Source organism: Typopeltis vanoorti, chromosome 20 (genome assembly GCF_054136105.1).
Source record: "Typopeltis vanoorti isolate ZY-2024b chromosome 20, IOZ_Tvanoo_1.0, whole genome shotgun sequence".
Taxonomy (NCBI): Eukaryota; Metazoa; Arthropoda; class Arachnida; order Uropygi; family Thelyphonidae; genus Typopeltis; species Typopeltis vanoorti.
Window position 1 is genome coordinate 82,523,018 of NC_143568.1, and position 16,560 is coordinate 82,539,577.

The 16,560-nt window shown below is 35.7% G+C and overlaps 1 protein-coding gene across 3 annotated transcripts in view; it reads left to right on the forward strand.

Moving 5' to 3' along the window:
• Window positions 1-16,560, forward strand: part of peng (Pumilio and CPL domain-containing protein penguin) — a 204,022-nt gene that overhangs the window by 85,250 nt on the left and 102,212 nt on the right. For all 3 annotated transcript variants that reach the window (XM_090410312.1, XM_090410310.1, XM_090410311.1), the window contains exons 9-10: window positions 7,227-7,330; window positions 15,152-15,326. In XM_090410312.1, the coding sequence (XP_090266438.1) occupies window positions 7,227-7,330; window positions 15,152-15,326 (279 nt within the window). The remainder of the gene's footprint in view (window positions 1-7,226; window positions 7,331-15,151; window positions 15,327-16,560) is intronic.

Sequence of the window (16,560 nt, forward strand, 5' to 3'; positions counted from 1 at the left end):
CTATAGGAGTTGCCAAACGGTGTGTCACCTTTTTATTAAATTACTCTGGATTTAGAGAAAGATGTTGAAAGTTTATTTTTCACTTGGTTAGACTATAATAAATTTAGTTTAATCCTTTATCCAAGTGTGAGCAAACAAAGTTTGCGCCTGAAAGTATCTCCAGGACTGGGGTAAGGTGGTTCACCTTACCCCAGTCCTGGAGATACAACACCAGGCAACTCGTTGCTCCACCTTTGCAACGAGTTGCCTGGTGTTGTACTACCTTACCCCAGTCCTGGAGATACTTTCAGGCGCAAACTTTGTTTGCTCACACTTGAATAAAGGATTAAACTAAATTTATTATAGTCTAACCAAGTGAAAAATAAACTTTCAAGATCTGATAATGTTGGAATCTTGACAAGTAACAGACTGATTTGGAAGAAAATTGTAGATAGGAAGTTAGTAATGATGTAAATTTTTCATGTAGTACTATCATATCCTGTACACCCCTTGGGGGTACATGGCAGGAATTTGATGATGATGATATCAGAAAGGTGGCAAAATATTCTGGAAGGTATTGAAAAAGCTTAGAAATAGAGGAAAGAATAAAAAGAAACCAGATATGATAAAGGTGACATGAAAACTAAAGATAAAGATATTCTGGAGTAATTACTTTGAAAGACTGTTGAATGAAACAAGCAGTGACTGAATGGCAGTAGAAAATAGTCAAGAAGAATGCAATCAGTTGTACATATCAGTACTGGAGATAAAAGCCAGCAAAAAACCTGAATGTGAAAAGGCAGTTGGAGTAGATGATATTTTACCAGAGATGTTCAAATGGATGCATAAAAATTGTACAGTAGCTAAATTGCATAATTCAGACGGCCTCATAGGGTCAAATTCCAGATAGTTGGATTAGAGCTCTCATGGCATCCATCCATAAAAAGATAAATAAAACTTAAGTGTGAATGTGAAAGCGGATATGGTAGGGAGTCAGTCAGATATGAATAAATTTATATAGATTAACAGAGAAATTAGTCAAAACACTAAACTGGTTGTGTATAAGATAATGTTCAAGCCAGTTTTAACTTATGTATATGAGAAATGGGTCATGAATAAAGCTTGAAAGACTATAGACTACAGATGTGTGAGTTTTGAGAAAAATGAAGGGATCGAACAGATGGCATTAATGGCAGAATCATGTTAAAAATTAGGATATTTAGAAGGAACTAAATATGGGCATATACCCAGAACAATTGAGGGTACACCCCTGGAGATTGTTGGTATTTAAGAATCTGTTAGCAGAGCTAATCTAAGCAGTGGTCACTTAAACAGAATGGGAGAGGAAGGGTTTGTAAAACAGATATTTGATGTCAAGATGGCAGAAGAAGACCAAGATCTATGTGTGTCAATTCAAGAAGTACCCTAGAAGACTGAAATATTAGATATGAAAATATAAATGCTTATAAGTAATAAGAGTAATATGGACCGAAATTGTTGATAAGAAGTTGCTGTTAATGTAAACTATATTTAATATTGTTATAATATCCTTCACACACCTCTTGAGGGTATATATCAGGAATTTGATTATCTATTATGGTTGCTCCTTATTTCAGCATTTCATGTTGTGTGAATATGAGTAGCAAGTTAAAAAATATATGCTTAGTACTAGAGAAGATGCTCGACTTCTGAATTTTTGATAATAATACCTAGTCTAGCCATAAATACTGTTACAACTCGAACAGCACATAAACCTTTAATCTATCAGTAAATCACTCACAGCTTTGAGCACATACAAACTACATTTATAACATGCGTATAGCAGCACTCAATATTTGAAATGTCTCCTTTTTGTCTTCACGCATGCCTGAAATCTGTGAGGCCACATGTCGGTGGTGGTGGTGGTAGGCATAGCATCCAACAGAAAAACTGCCACTGTTTGCTTGAAATTCACCTTCAGGCTGGCGATGCTGGGGTGTCATTTCTTGCAGGTGACCCTCTCAATATCCAACCACAAAGTCCAACAGATTCAGATTGGGACTTCAGACAGCCAATCAGATGATGATATGTGGTCAGACACATTCGCCTCCAACCACTATTGTGTGGTCCTTACCTTTTCTGCAGGGGGCTGAGTCCTGTTGGAAGGTCTACTGCCTACCATGAAACAATGTGTTGTTCAGGGACCGTACCATTGGTTCCAGCACAGTTTCTTGATACACTTTGGCTGAGGTTTTGACCCCTTTCTTGCAGAAATACATCTTGGATACCTCTGATATGAAATCCCTCATCAAACCATCACTGACATGGATGATGACCTCTCTGAATTCTGAGTGTTATGGCACATTCTGTGCAACCATCTGGGACATGCACTCAATTGTTCTGGGTATATGCCCAAATGACTCTTTAGTGGTGAAAATCTTCATCTTTGAAGAGGATATATCTGTGTCTGTTCGCATACTGCCAGAGAAGTGCCTTTGAGTTTATCACCCTCTGCTGCATAAGTTGTGGTGTTAGGAAGTGTGTCCAGTAGAAGGATGATAGGCTCTCATGCTCAAATCATCAAATAGTGCGTGACATTGTTCTCTGCAAAATGTTCATCTCTTGTGACATCACTTTCTGCATTTTCATAGGATTACGGCAGAGGTGTGCTTTCACAGCCCTCACAAGCTGTGAAACCTAACTTAACAGATAGAGTCAGGTAAGTCTTCTCATCATCATCATCAAATTCCTGCCATGTACCCTCAAGGGGTGTACAGGATATGATAGTACTACATGAAAAAAATTACATCATTATTAATTTCCTATCTACAATTTTCCTCCAAATCAGTCTGTTACTTGTCAAGACTCCAACATTATCAGATCTTATATTTCTATCGTCTAAAGCATTTTGTACCGTATCATTCCACTTATATCTTGGTCTACCTCTGGGTCGTTTTGCTGCCAACCTGGCAGAGAACACTTATTTTGCTAATCTTTCCTCGTCCATTCTGTTTAAGTGACCATACCACCTAAGATTAGCTCTGCTAACGCATTCCTGGATGCTGACAATGTCAAGTTCTTTCCTAATATCCTCGTTTTTAATATGATATTGCCATTGATGCCATCTGTTCATGCCTATAATCTTTCTCAGGACTCTCATATCTGTGGTCTCTAGTCTTTGGTCAAGTATTTTACTTCTGACCCAGCTCTCAGATCCATAAGTTAAAACTGGTTTGAACATTTGAACACTGTCTTGTACACAGCTAATTTAGTGTTCCGACTGATTTCTCTCTTATTCCATATGAATTTATTCAATTGACTTCCCACCATACCAGCTTTGCTGATTTTGTTGTCTATTTCTATATTTAATTTACCGTCTTCAGTAAAAATCGTGCCTCAATAGCTGAAATGTTTTACTTGTTCCACAGGTTCTCCATTCACAACACAGTTGACATTTTCAATGATTCTGCCTATTTTCATTGTCTTTTGTCTTTTTATTGCTGACCTTCATACCATATCTATTACAACAGCTATTCAATTTAGTCAGAGAATCTTGCAGACTTGTAGCAGATTTATTTAGAAGTATAACATCATCCGCATAAAGCAAAGAGCTGACATTAACATCTCCAATTTTGATATCATGTTTAATACCACTTTCCTTCATAATGTGATCCATATAGATAATGAATAACAGAGGGGATAATGTACATCCTTGTCTCACACCAGATTTAACATTAAACCATCTTCCTGTACTTCCTTCAATTCTAACTGCTGACTTACAACTCAAATAAAGACTAAGTATTGCTTGATATAATGCCCCATTGACACCATATAACTGAAGCGTATTGAATAGCTTCTCTCTTGGCACCTTGTCATATGCCTTTTCCAGATCGACAAAACTTAAATACAGATCTTTGTTATATTCCCATGCTTTCTCGACTATTTGTTGTAAAGTGAAGATCTGATCCTGACAGCCTCTATTTGGCCTGAATCCAGCTTGTTCTTCACCAAGCTTTTCTTCCACAATTCTTCTCAACCGTTTCTCAAGTATACTTGCATAGATCTTGCCAGGAACACTCAGTAGCGAAATACCTCTGTAATTTTCACATGCAGTTTTATTTCCCTTTTTATATATGGGTACTATGAGAGCTATACTCCAATCTTCGGGAATTCGTCCCTCTGTCCAGGCTTTCTGAACTATGCAGTGCAGCCACTGTAAGACTCTTATACCACCATACTTCAGCATTTCTGGTCGAATATCATCTACTCCTGCTGCCTTAACACATTTCAAGCCTTTGATGGCTTTTTCTACTTCTAGTATGGATATGTATTCCTGACTGCATGCCTGGTCAGTGTTTTTTACCACTGTGCTGTCATCACTGCTTGTTTCATTTAGCAGTTTTTCAAAGTAATTACTCCATACTTCAAGGATATCTTTTTCTCCCGTTTTCATGTCACCTTTATCATCTCTAATTCCTTTTACAGCACTCTTTCCTCCATTCTTAAGCTTCTTCAACAACCTCCAGAATATTTTGCTACCTTCTTGATATTTATTTTCTATATTCTTGCCAAAGTCCTCCCATGACTTTTGTTTAGCTAGTTTTACACAGTGTTTAGCATTCTTTCATTTGTCTCTATATTCTCTAAGAGCACAAGCTGACTTATTTGACAGGAACTTTTGGTATGCTTTCTTCTTTTCCTTCCCTGCCTCTTTAACTTTCTGTGTCTACCAGGGAGTTTTGATTTTTTTATCCTTACAGATAACCTCACCACATGCCTCTCTGGCAGAATCAATCAATGTTTTCTTCAGAGTTTTGCCACTGAATCTCCAAGGTTCGATTCCTGTTCTCAAACTCTTTCATTTTTTCTTCAATAATCTTTGTGTATTTTAGCCTCCAGTTCACATCTGAGAGCTGCTCAACTTTTATTCGCTTTAAAACTTTCTTACATGTTATTCTTTTCGATATGAAATTCAATTTTATCCTGCTCAAGACTAAATAGTGATCACTTCCAATTTCAAATCCTCTGTACACTCTGGTGTCCTGCACCAGAGAGAAAACATCACTATCAACAATAACATAGTCAATGAGACTTTTCTTATTCCTAGCCTCTTCTCTCCATGTGAATTTGTGCACATTTTTATGTTGGAACATGGTGTTAGTAATAACCAGTCCATGTCCTGAGCAGAAATCCAACAGATGTTTGCCATTATTATTAGCTTTGCTCTTTTCTCCAAATTTTCCCAAAATATTTTTGTATGTCTCACAATCATTTCCTACTCTGCTATTTAGATCCCCAACAAGGACCAATTTTTCATTGTGTCAGTTGCTTTTTTTAAAGCCTCAAAAAATTTCTCCACTTCTACCTTAGTAGAACCTTCTGTGGGACCATATGCACAAAGAAGTCTCATTGTCCAGGTCCCCATTTTCATATTTGCCCACATTACTCTACTTGAGACTGACTGCCATTCAAGAAGATTAGCCTCGTATTTTGTGTTGAATACTATGGCTACTCCTTCTTTTCCTTGATTGTCATTGCCTGAATATAACATTTTGTATTTATTGCTCGGAAAGATCTCACCAGTTTTGGTCTTTTTTGTTTCAGTCACCTCTATTATGTCGATCTGGTACTTATCTAATTCCTCCATTTCTTTGCCATTCAGGCTTCTTACGTTGATAGTACCGATCTTTAACTTTGGTGATGTTGAGTTGGGGATTATTTTCAGATTTGTTCCAGTAGCTGACTTTTCGCTGTTCACCCTGTTCGCCGATACCCAACAGGGTACACCACGAGAAGGTGAGGATTGGACAATCGATCAGAAGCCCTGGTCGGTTCTCCGCATTCCTTTAAAGGCTATGTGGAGGTCTCCTCTCAGTTATACAGCTTTGACCCTTAAGCTCCCCGGTAAGTCTTCTGTATTGTTAAAACAGCTAATAATCCAATACACAAACATCCTACTGATCTCGAGTGCTTTATAGCATGTTGAAAATAACAGGTGGCTGCATTCTAACCTTGTGAAGTGCTATTACACCTACCTAATTCTCATAATCTCCCCATTGCCTTTTAACTCATGCAGCTAGAGAACTCCCTCTCTCTACTGATAAGCATACAAATGTTGGCTGTGCACAGTGCCACTAACGGAACTGGGCTTGTGCATTTCTGTGAGTGGCACAGGCTGTGCAAATGACAGTGTTTATGGCAAGACTGTGTATATTGCATGCAGTAATATGTATGGCTGTCTCCCCAGTTCTCTCTCATCTCTACAATTGTCTCCAAGAGGCAGTGGGTATATTTGGGCTAAACATCCTGAAGTCAAAATTTACTACTCTCCACCTAATTTATGCTTCAAAAATTGACAAAACAGGCAAGCCTGATCTTTGTCTTTTTCATGAAAAATTTTTTACCCTTTTGTGATAAAAAGCGGTCAGCATATACACATACTTCCACTGAATTAGAAACTTTTATTTAATACTGTGCCAGACCTCCTTTAGTCTGAATTACAGCACATGTAGTTTGGCATAGATTCCACAAGGTGTTGAATTGTGCCTATGTCTAGAACATACCAAGCATTTTCACCAGATAGTCCTTGAACTGGCTCAGATTTGACTGAAGAGGACTTTGCTCCTGGATATGGCAAGGAGCTGTAGAACCTACAGATATTCTCCAAACTAAACAAACTTTTTCCAACATACCCCATACATTCTCAATGTGGGTTTAGATCCAGGCTTTGTGGCAGCCAGGGAAGATGATGGAAGTTATTGTCATGCTCATTGACCTCTGCTGAACAATTCTTGTTCAATGGATGGTAGCATTGTCATCCACAAAACAACCGTCACCTGTGTTATAAAGAGCCAATATTGCAGGATGGACTTGATCTGTAACAATTTTCAGATATTCCTTAGAGGACACCCAACCTTGTAGCAATATCAGGGTTTACGTATTCTCTTTCTTTACTATTTCTGGCAAGCTATTTTTATAGTTGTAGAATTATGCCACTACATCATTCCTCTTGTTTCATTATTTTATTGTCAAAAGAGCTGTAGGACCTGCTGATATTATCTAAACTAAACAAATTACAGAATTAACATTAGATGATAACTTGTTTTTTCTTAATCACATATTTATATATTACTATAATCATCTTATATTTGTAAAAAAAATTTTTGTTCAATGGAAAATAAATAATTCTTAAGATGGAAGTTTAATTTGCTATTAATTTTGTGTAATTTATTTAGGTTAAATTGATTTTTTTTTTTTTTTCTTTACAGAATGAAACAGTCACAACACTAGCTGAAGTTCTTGAAAAGAATTCTGCACATAAAGCAGCCATAATTGAATATATGAAAGGTGTGATTAAAAAGATAGCACAAAAGTAAGTCAAGTTTAACCTATTAATCTTTTTTTTAAATAGTGACTGAAGATATTTCAAAAAATAAGGAAACACATTGAAAATGCATTGTTCACAAGAGTGAGTGTTAGTTGAAGGGTGATTTCATCAGTTTCATTAGCCATGGCATTGTTAACCACACCATCAGAAGTAAGGTTACAGCATAAGTAATCATACATAGTGGGGTGCTGAAATCTAATTTCTGTGTTATGTTAAGGGTACTACACCAATCAAAATTTATCACCACTGAGAATGGAGCAGGTGGTGCTTAAGGGTCAAAGCTGTATAACTGAGAGGAGACCTCCACATAGCCTTTAAAGGAATGCAGAGAACCGACCAGGGCTTCTGACCTAATGTCCAGTCCTCACCTTCTCATGGTGCACCCTGTTGGGTATCTACTTGGATACTGAACGAACGAGGATGGGCTGGCAATTTGCGATTTATCCGATCAAATTGTATTCTTATTGGTTAAACCAAAATAAAAAATGATGGTACAACATGACAAAATTTCATGCCGGCTGGGGCGTCACCCGGTTAAACAAGGCCCCCATTGTTTTCGCCAGAGAACCAGGGCAAACAGCTAAAAGTCAGCTACTGGAACAAATCTGAAAACACACCCCAACTCAACATCACCAGAGTTAAAGATCAGTACTATCAACATAAGAAGCCTGAATGGCAAAGAAATGGAGCTAGCTGAGGAATTAGATAAGTACCAAATCGAACATAATAGGAGTGACTGTAACAAAAAATGCAAAAACTGGTGAGATGTTTCTGAGCAATAAATACAAAATGTTATATTCAGGAAATGACAATCAAGGAAAAGAAGGAGTAGCCATAGTATTCAACACAAAATACGAGGCTAATTTTCTTGAATGGAAGGCAGTCTCAAGTAGAGTGATGTGGGCTAATATCAAAATGGGGAATTGAACAATGAGACTTATTTGTGCCAGTGGTCCCACAGAAGGTTCTACTAAGGTAGAAGTGGAGGAATTTTTTGATGCTTTAGAAAAAGCAACTGACACAATGAAAAATGAAAAGTTGGTCCTTGTTGGGGATCTAAATAGCAGAGTAGGAAATGAGTGTGAGACATAGAAAAATATTTTGGGAAAATTTGGAGAAAAGAGCAAAGCTAATAATAATGGCAAATACCTGTTGGATTTCTGCTGAGGACATGGACTGGTTATTACTAACACCATGTTCCAACATAAAAATGTGCATAAATTCACATGGAGAGAAGAGGCAAGGAATAAGAAAAGTCTCATTGACTATGTTATTGTTGATAGTGATGTTTTCTCCCTGGTGCAGGACACCAGAGTACAGAGGATTTGAAATTGAAAGTGATTACTATTTAGTCTTTAGCAGGATAAAATTGAATTTTGCATTGAAAAGAATAACATGTAAGAAAGTTTTAAAGCGAATAAAAGTTGAGCAACTCTCAGATGTGAACTGTAGACTAAAATACACAAAGATTATTGAAGAAAAAATGAAAGAGTTTGAGAACAGAAACCATACCTTGGAGATTCAGTGGCAAGCATTGAAGAAAACCCTGATTGACTCAGACAGAGAGGCATGTCGTGAAGTTGTCTGCAAGGATAGAAGAATTAGAACTCCATGGTGGACACAGGAAGTTAATGAGGAAGTGAAGGAAAAGAAGAAAGCATATCAAAAGTTCCTGTCAAATAAGTCAGCTTGTGCTCTTAGAGAATACAGAGACAAATGTAAGAAAGCTAAACACTGTGTAAAACTGGCTAAACAAAAGTCATGGAAAGACTTTGGTAAGAACATAGGAAATAAATATCAAGAAGGTGGCAAAATATTCTGGAGGTTGTTGAAGAATCTTTGGAATGGAGGAAAGAGTGTCATAAAAAGAGTTAGAGATGATAAAGGTGACATGAAAACGGAAGAAAAAGATATCCTTGAAGTATGGAGTAATTACTTTGAAAAACTGCTAAGTGAAACAAGCAGTGATGACAACACTGGTAAAAAAACACTGACCAGGTATGCAGTCAAGAATACATATCCATACTTGAAGTAGAAAAAGCCATCAAAGGCTTGAAATGTGGAAAGGCAGCAGGAGTGGATGATATTTGACCAGAAATGCTAAAGTATGGTGGTATAAAAGTCTTACAGTGGCTGCACTGCATAGTTCAGAAAGCCTGTACAGAGGGACGAATTCCCGATGATTGGAGTAGAGCTCATAGTACCCATATATAAAAAGGGAAATAAAACTGAATGTGAGAATTACAGCGGTATTACCCTACTAAGTGTTCCTGGCAAGATCTGTGCAAGTATACTTGAGAAACAATTGAGAAGAACTGTGGAAGAAAAGCTGGGTGAAGAACAAGCTGGATTCAGGCCAAATAGACACTGTCCAGATCAGATCTTCACTTTACGACAAATAGTGGAGAAAGCATACAAATATAACAAAAATTTGTATTTAAGTTTTGTCGATTTGGAAAAGACATATGACAAGGTTTCAAGAGAGAAGCTGTTCAATATGCTACAGTTATATAGTGTCAATGGGGCATTATATCAAGCAGTACTTAGTCTTTATTTGAGTTGTAAGTCAGCAGTTAGAATTGAAGGAAGTACAGGAAGATGGTTTAATGTTAAATCTGGTGTGAGACATGGATGTACATTATCCCCTCTGTTATTCATTATCTATATGGATCACATTATGAAGTAAAGTGGTATTAAACATAATATCAAAATTGGAGATGTTAATGTCAGTTCTTTGGTTTATGCATACGATGTTATACTTCTAAATAAATCCGCTACAAGTCTGCAAGATTGTCTGACTAAATTAAATAACTGTTGTAATAGATATGGTATGAGGGTCAGCAATAAAAAGACAAAGACAATGAAAGTAGGCAGAATTGTTGAAAATGTCAACTGTGTTGTGAATGGGGAACGTGTGGAACAAGTAAAACATTTCAGCTACTTAGGCACGATTTTTAGTGAAGATGGTAAATTAAATATAGAAATAGACAACGGAATCAGCAAAGCTGGTATGGTGGAAAGTCAATTGAATAAATTCTTATGGAATAAGAGAGAAATTAGTCAGAATACTAAATTAGCTGTATACAAGACAGTGTTCAAACCAGTTTTAACTTATTGATCTGAGAGCTGGGTCAGAAGTAAAACACTTGACCAAAGACTAGAGACTGCAAATATGAGAGTACTGAGAAAGATTATTGGCATGAACAGATGGCATCATTGGTAATATCATATTAAAAACAAGGATATTGGAAAGAACTTAACATTGTCAGCATTCAGGAATGCATTAGCAGAGCTAATCTCAGGTGGTATGGTCACTTAAACAGAATGGGCGAAGAAAGATTAGCAAAACAATCGTTCTCTGCCAGGTTGGCAGCAAAACGACCCAGAGGAAGATATAGGTGGATTGATACGGTACAAAGTGCCTTAGACGATAGAAATATAAGATCTGATAATGTTGGAGTCTTGGCAAGTAACAGACTGATTTGGAGGAAAATTGTAGATAGGAATCTAGTAATGATGTATTTTTTTTTCATGTAGTACTATCATATTCTGTACACCCCTTGAGGGTACATAGCAGGAATTTGATGATGATGAGAATGGAGCAAATGTCATGTTGTGGAAACATGTTTGGATTTGTTGTAATGACCTTTGTTAAATGGCAGGACAGATGTTTAAATGAGAACAGATCTAGGTACCCAGTCATATCCACCAGCTGTTATAATATTTATTGCAAATATCCTTTAATCAAAGAAGATTCTGCATTCACTAGTTAACATAACATGCTCTCTTCTGGATATCAAGCATCTAACTGCTGCAAAAGAACATATATATTTGAGTGAATGTTTTGGTGGCATTGATGTATTTATGTGGTTCCCACCTTTTGTGAGTGGGAACCACATAAATACCTGAATGCCACCAAAATAAAATCAGTTTTTATTTTATATAAGAATGATCACACTTAATTCCCCCACCCAACTATGAATATAATGTACTTATACCAGGAGAGGCTGGAGGTGTAAGTCAGTCCCAGAAGAGAGATCTGATCATGTGTGGCAATTACAGTATTATCAAAGTGGTCAGAGGGGGGGGGGGGGAATTAAGTGTGATCTTTCTGATATAAAATAAGACCAGATTTTATTTTGGTGGCATTGAGGAATTTATATGGTTCCTGCCCACAAAAGGTTATTAGTAAATCTATAATGCATTTATTCTATGAAAGGGCTAAGAATTTTTTTTATTTATTTTTACATAGTCACAAAACCCTCCTCTAGAGACCAAACATTGAACTTTTCAAGCCACTTCAGTCCTCCGCTAAACAGAGCAGTTGTCTCACACTGGGCAATATGAGACCATTGCTCACCACCCTTAGGTGGGAGATGACCGCTCACAGTGGAACACTCATCTCCCAGACATCGTGCCCATTGGTGGTATTCAAACCCATGACCTGTTAGTTGGAGAGCATGTATGCTAACCACTTAGCCATCCAGTCCAGCATTAACAGGGCTGTCCTTATGCTCACTGCAATAGAAATATTAAATACAAGATTTCATTAAATGCCATTTGGCCAGTATAGAACTATTACTATGTATCAGTTCAAATCATTTTGCCAGTATAGGTGGTGTAGATCTGGTAAATCAAAATTGAAATATTTGACATAGTCTAATGTATATCCTAAATACTAAATTTGATTTAATTTCATCTTGTCATACACTGAAGTTATTGCTATATATAATTTCAAAAAATTTGCCATTACAAGTGGTCTAATTAAAGTGAGTGTGTGTGTGTAGCAAAACAAATGTTCTCTGCCAGGAGGACGACCAAGATATAGGTGGATTGATACGGTAAAAAGTGCCTTAGATGATAGAAATATAAGATCTGATAATGTTGGAGTCTTGACAAGTAACAAGCTGATTTGGAGGAAAATTGTAGATAGGAAGTTAGTAATGGTGTAAATTTTTCATGTAGTACTATCATATCCTGTACATCCCTTGAAGGCACATGGCAGGAATTTGATGATGATGATGACAAATTAGATTTTTAAATTGAAAATGGTATTAACTATGCAAAATGTCTTAATTGTTGAATTTAAAGGTGAAATAGTTTTCCCCTCGTAGAAACTTGGTTTTTCATTCTGTAAAAACAGATAAACTGAGCCTTAGTTTATAATTCTAAACAACCCATCCCATAAACATAATGTTTGTGTGGTGTTGGTTGGTTGCAATACAGCCATTTCCTGGGAACCTTAGTTTTTGAATACCACCTCTAGGTGCTATGTATCTCTTCTTAGAGAGAGAGAGAGTTTTTCTTTCCCCTAGTCCAGCAGTTTTTCCTTTCATAAAATGTCTTGAGAACACACATGACAGATGAATTGAATGGGGCACCTTATTCCTTTTAAGATCGCATTTAACGTGAACTCGTCAGCACTTTAAGTAGGAATTATGAGAATTCAAAGATAAGTGTATTTCATGAAGTATTTAAAATTTTACAGTGCACTGTGGTCTGACACGATTATTTTGATTAATGAATTAAAAAAAAAAAAAAAAAAAGTTGGTCCTTGTTGGGAATCTAAATAGCAAAGTAGGAAATGATTGTCAGACATACAGAAATGTTTTACATAATGTTCCAACATAAAAATGTGCATAAATTCACATAGAGAGAAGAGGCAAGGAATAAGAAAAGTCTCATTGAGAAAACATCACTATCAACAGAAAACATCACTATCAACAAAAACCAAGTGATGTTTTCTGACTGATGCAGGACACTAGACTGTACAGAATATTTGAAATTGGAAGTGATCACCATTTAGTCTTGAGCAGGATAAAACTGAATTTCATATTGAAAAAAAAGAATGTGTAAGAAAGTTTTAAAGCAAATAAAAGTTGAGCAGCTGTCAGATGTGAACTGTAGACTAAAATACACAAACATTATTCAAGAAAAAATAAAGCAATTTGAGAACAGAAACCTAACCTTGAACATTCAGGCAAGCCCTGAGGGGAAAAATAAATTGATTGATTCAGCCATGTGGTGAGGTTGCCTGGAAGGATAGAAAAATCAGAACTCCATAGTAAATACAGGAAGCTAAAGAGGCAGTGAAGGAAAAGAAGAAAGCTTATCAAAAATTCCTGGCAAATAAGTCAGCTTGTGCTCTTAGAGAAAACTGAGACTAATGTAAGAAAACTAAACACTGTGTAAAAACTTGTTAAACAGAAGTCATGGGAAGACTTTGGCAAGAACATAGAAAATAAATATCAGGAAGGTGTCAAAATATTCTGGTGGCTGTTCAGAAATGGAGGAAGAGTGCTGTAAAAGGAATTAGAGATGATAAAAGTGACATGAAAACTGAAGAAAAATATATCCTTGATGTATGGAGTAATTATTTTGAAAAATTGCTAAATGAAATGAGCAGTGACAGCAAGTGTTAAAAAAACACTCAACAGGCATGCAATCAGAAAACATATCCATACTTGAAGTTGAAAAGCCATCAAAAGTCTGAAATGTGGAAAGGCAGCAGGAGTAGATGATATTCAACCAGAAATTTAAGTTTTGTAGACCTGCAAAAAGGTGACAAGAGAAACGGTATTTAAAATATTACATTTATATGGTGTTAATGGGGAATTTATCAAGCAATACTTAGTTTTTATTTAAGTTGTAAGTCAGCAGTTAGAATTAAAGGAAGATGGCTTAATGTTAAATCTGGTGTCAGACAAGAATGTACATTATCTCCTCTGTTATTTAGAGGGGATAATGTACATTCTTGTCTGACATATTATGAAGGAAAGCAGTATTAAACCTGTTATCAAAATTGGAGATATTAATCTCAGCTCTTTACTTTATGCAGATTGTGTTATATTTTAAAATAAATCCTGTACAAGTCTGCAAGATTAAATTGAATAACTATTGTAATAAATTTGATATGAAAATCAGCAATAAGAAGACAATGATAATAGTCAGAAACGTTGAAAATATCAACTGCATCATGAATGGAGAAACTATAGAACAAGTAAAGCATTTCAGCCTTAGACGCAATTTTTAATGAAGACGATAAATTAAATACAGAAATAGACAACAGAATCAACAAAGCCAGTATGGTAGGAAGTCAACTGAATAAATTTATATGCAATAAGAGAGAAATTAGTCAAAATGCTAAATTGGCTGTATGCAAGGCAGTGTTCAAACCAATTTTAACTTATGGATCTGAGAGCTGAGTTAGAAATAAAACACTTGACCAAAGACTAGAGACCATAGATATGAGAGTCCTGAGAAAGATTAGGGGCATGAACAGATGGCATCTGGCAATATCATATTAAAAAGGAAGATATCAGGAAAGAGCTTGACATTGTTAGCATCCAGGTGTTAGCAGAGCTAATCTTAAGTGGTATGGCCACTTTAACAGAATGGGAGAATAAAGGTTAGCAAAACATGTTCTCTACCAGGTTGGCAGGAAAAGACCTAGAGAAAGATCAAGATATAGGTGGATTGATACAGTAAAAAGTGCCTTAGAAGACAGAAATATAAGATCTGATAATACTGGAGTTTTGACAGGTAACAGATTGATTTGGTGGAAAATTGTTGATAGAAAGTTAGTCATGATATAAGTTCATGTAGTAGTATCGTAATATCTGTACATCCCTTACGGGTACATGTCAGAAATTTGATGATTAATGAATAATGCACACACACAAAAGATTGGCATGAATTTCAGTATGTATTAGGCCAACTTCATCTATTAAAAGCATGTGGAAAGAAATAATTTGAGAGGAAATAAATAATAAAGATAATTTTTGATTTACTTAATTTGTTTTTCAGGTCACTTGTCCAGCATACCATTGTACATCACATTTTAAGAGAATTTATGAAGATCGCTGATTCTGCTTCAAGAATGGAAGTTATAGACTCTCTAAAGGAAATAGTGATTGAGATGCTTCACACTAAAGATGGATCACGGGTAGCAATGTTCTGTATATGGCATGGTACAGCTAAGGCATGTATGATTCATTTACTTATACAATGTTTTTGTAAATGTCAGTTTTATATTTGACCTTTTTTTTTTTAGAATGTTTTTAAATTTAAAAAAAAATAATCAAATGAAGTTTCTTTTCTTTGTTATTAGAATAAGAGTTAAAGAATTAAAAGACCAACTTTAATTCTTAGAAATAGTGTACCATACCACAGTAAATTTATATAAATATTATTTCTGATATTTTATATGCTCATTGTATGTGATAAAATTTAAGTCTTCTTGAAATGCCTATGCCAGCAGCACTGTTTTATTTTATTTTTTTAAAAAGTTCTGTATGTTACAAGAAAAAGTCTATTAACATTCATTGTGACTGCTTCTTCTGAAGTCATTCCTTATACCAGCATGTCAACAGATAATTTGTGATTCCTTTGAACCTTTGTGACAACTTATGTAATCCATAGATGTAGCAGCATTATTTTTTATAATATGAACCTTACCAGGTAATTTGCTCACTAAAGGGCTTATGATATACAGTTCAGAAAAGCTTGTTCTTCAGTTTTGGATTGGCAGCATTTAAAATTTCATGTGTTTATCTTAATCTTGTATATTATAATAGTAATGATTCCTTTATTTTAAAATTATTATGATTTAGCTATATTAGGAGCCGCCGTAACCCAGTTGGTATAAACAAAACCCTTTGTTTGGGAAGACCTGGGTTTTGGATTGGCAGCATTTTAAAATTTCATGTGTTTATCTTAATCTTGTATATTATATTAGTAATGATTCCTTTATTTTAAAATTATTATGTTTTAGCTATATTAGGAGCCTCCGTAACTCAGTTGTTATAGACAAAACTCTTTGTTTGGAAAGACCTGGGTTCAATTCCCGTCTATGACATGAAGAAAAACTTTATCTGGTCTCTTTCGACTAAAGGTGAGTTAACTGGGCTCATACAAAGGTGGAGAGTTTTTTTCTCCTGCTAACTCAGGTTTTTCATCCCTCAAGACCAGTCCTGTGAACACACATAAATATACAATCATAAATATACCATGGCAAGGAAGGCAGTGGGAAACCACCTTGCTCATAATCATCTCCCTGGTATGGTAACATATAGTCACCCACACTAGCCATATGACTGAGGGAATAGGAATGGCATACATTAGATTATATGCTCATGTTCATAGAAACAACAACATCTGCTCTAACCATTTTTTTTAAAATTAAATTTGAATGCCTGTTTGAAAAGGGATAATAA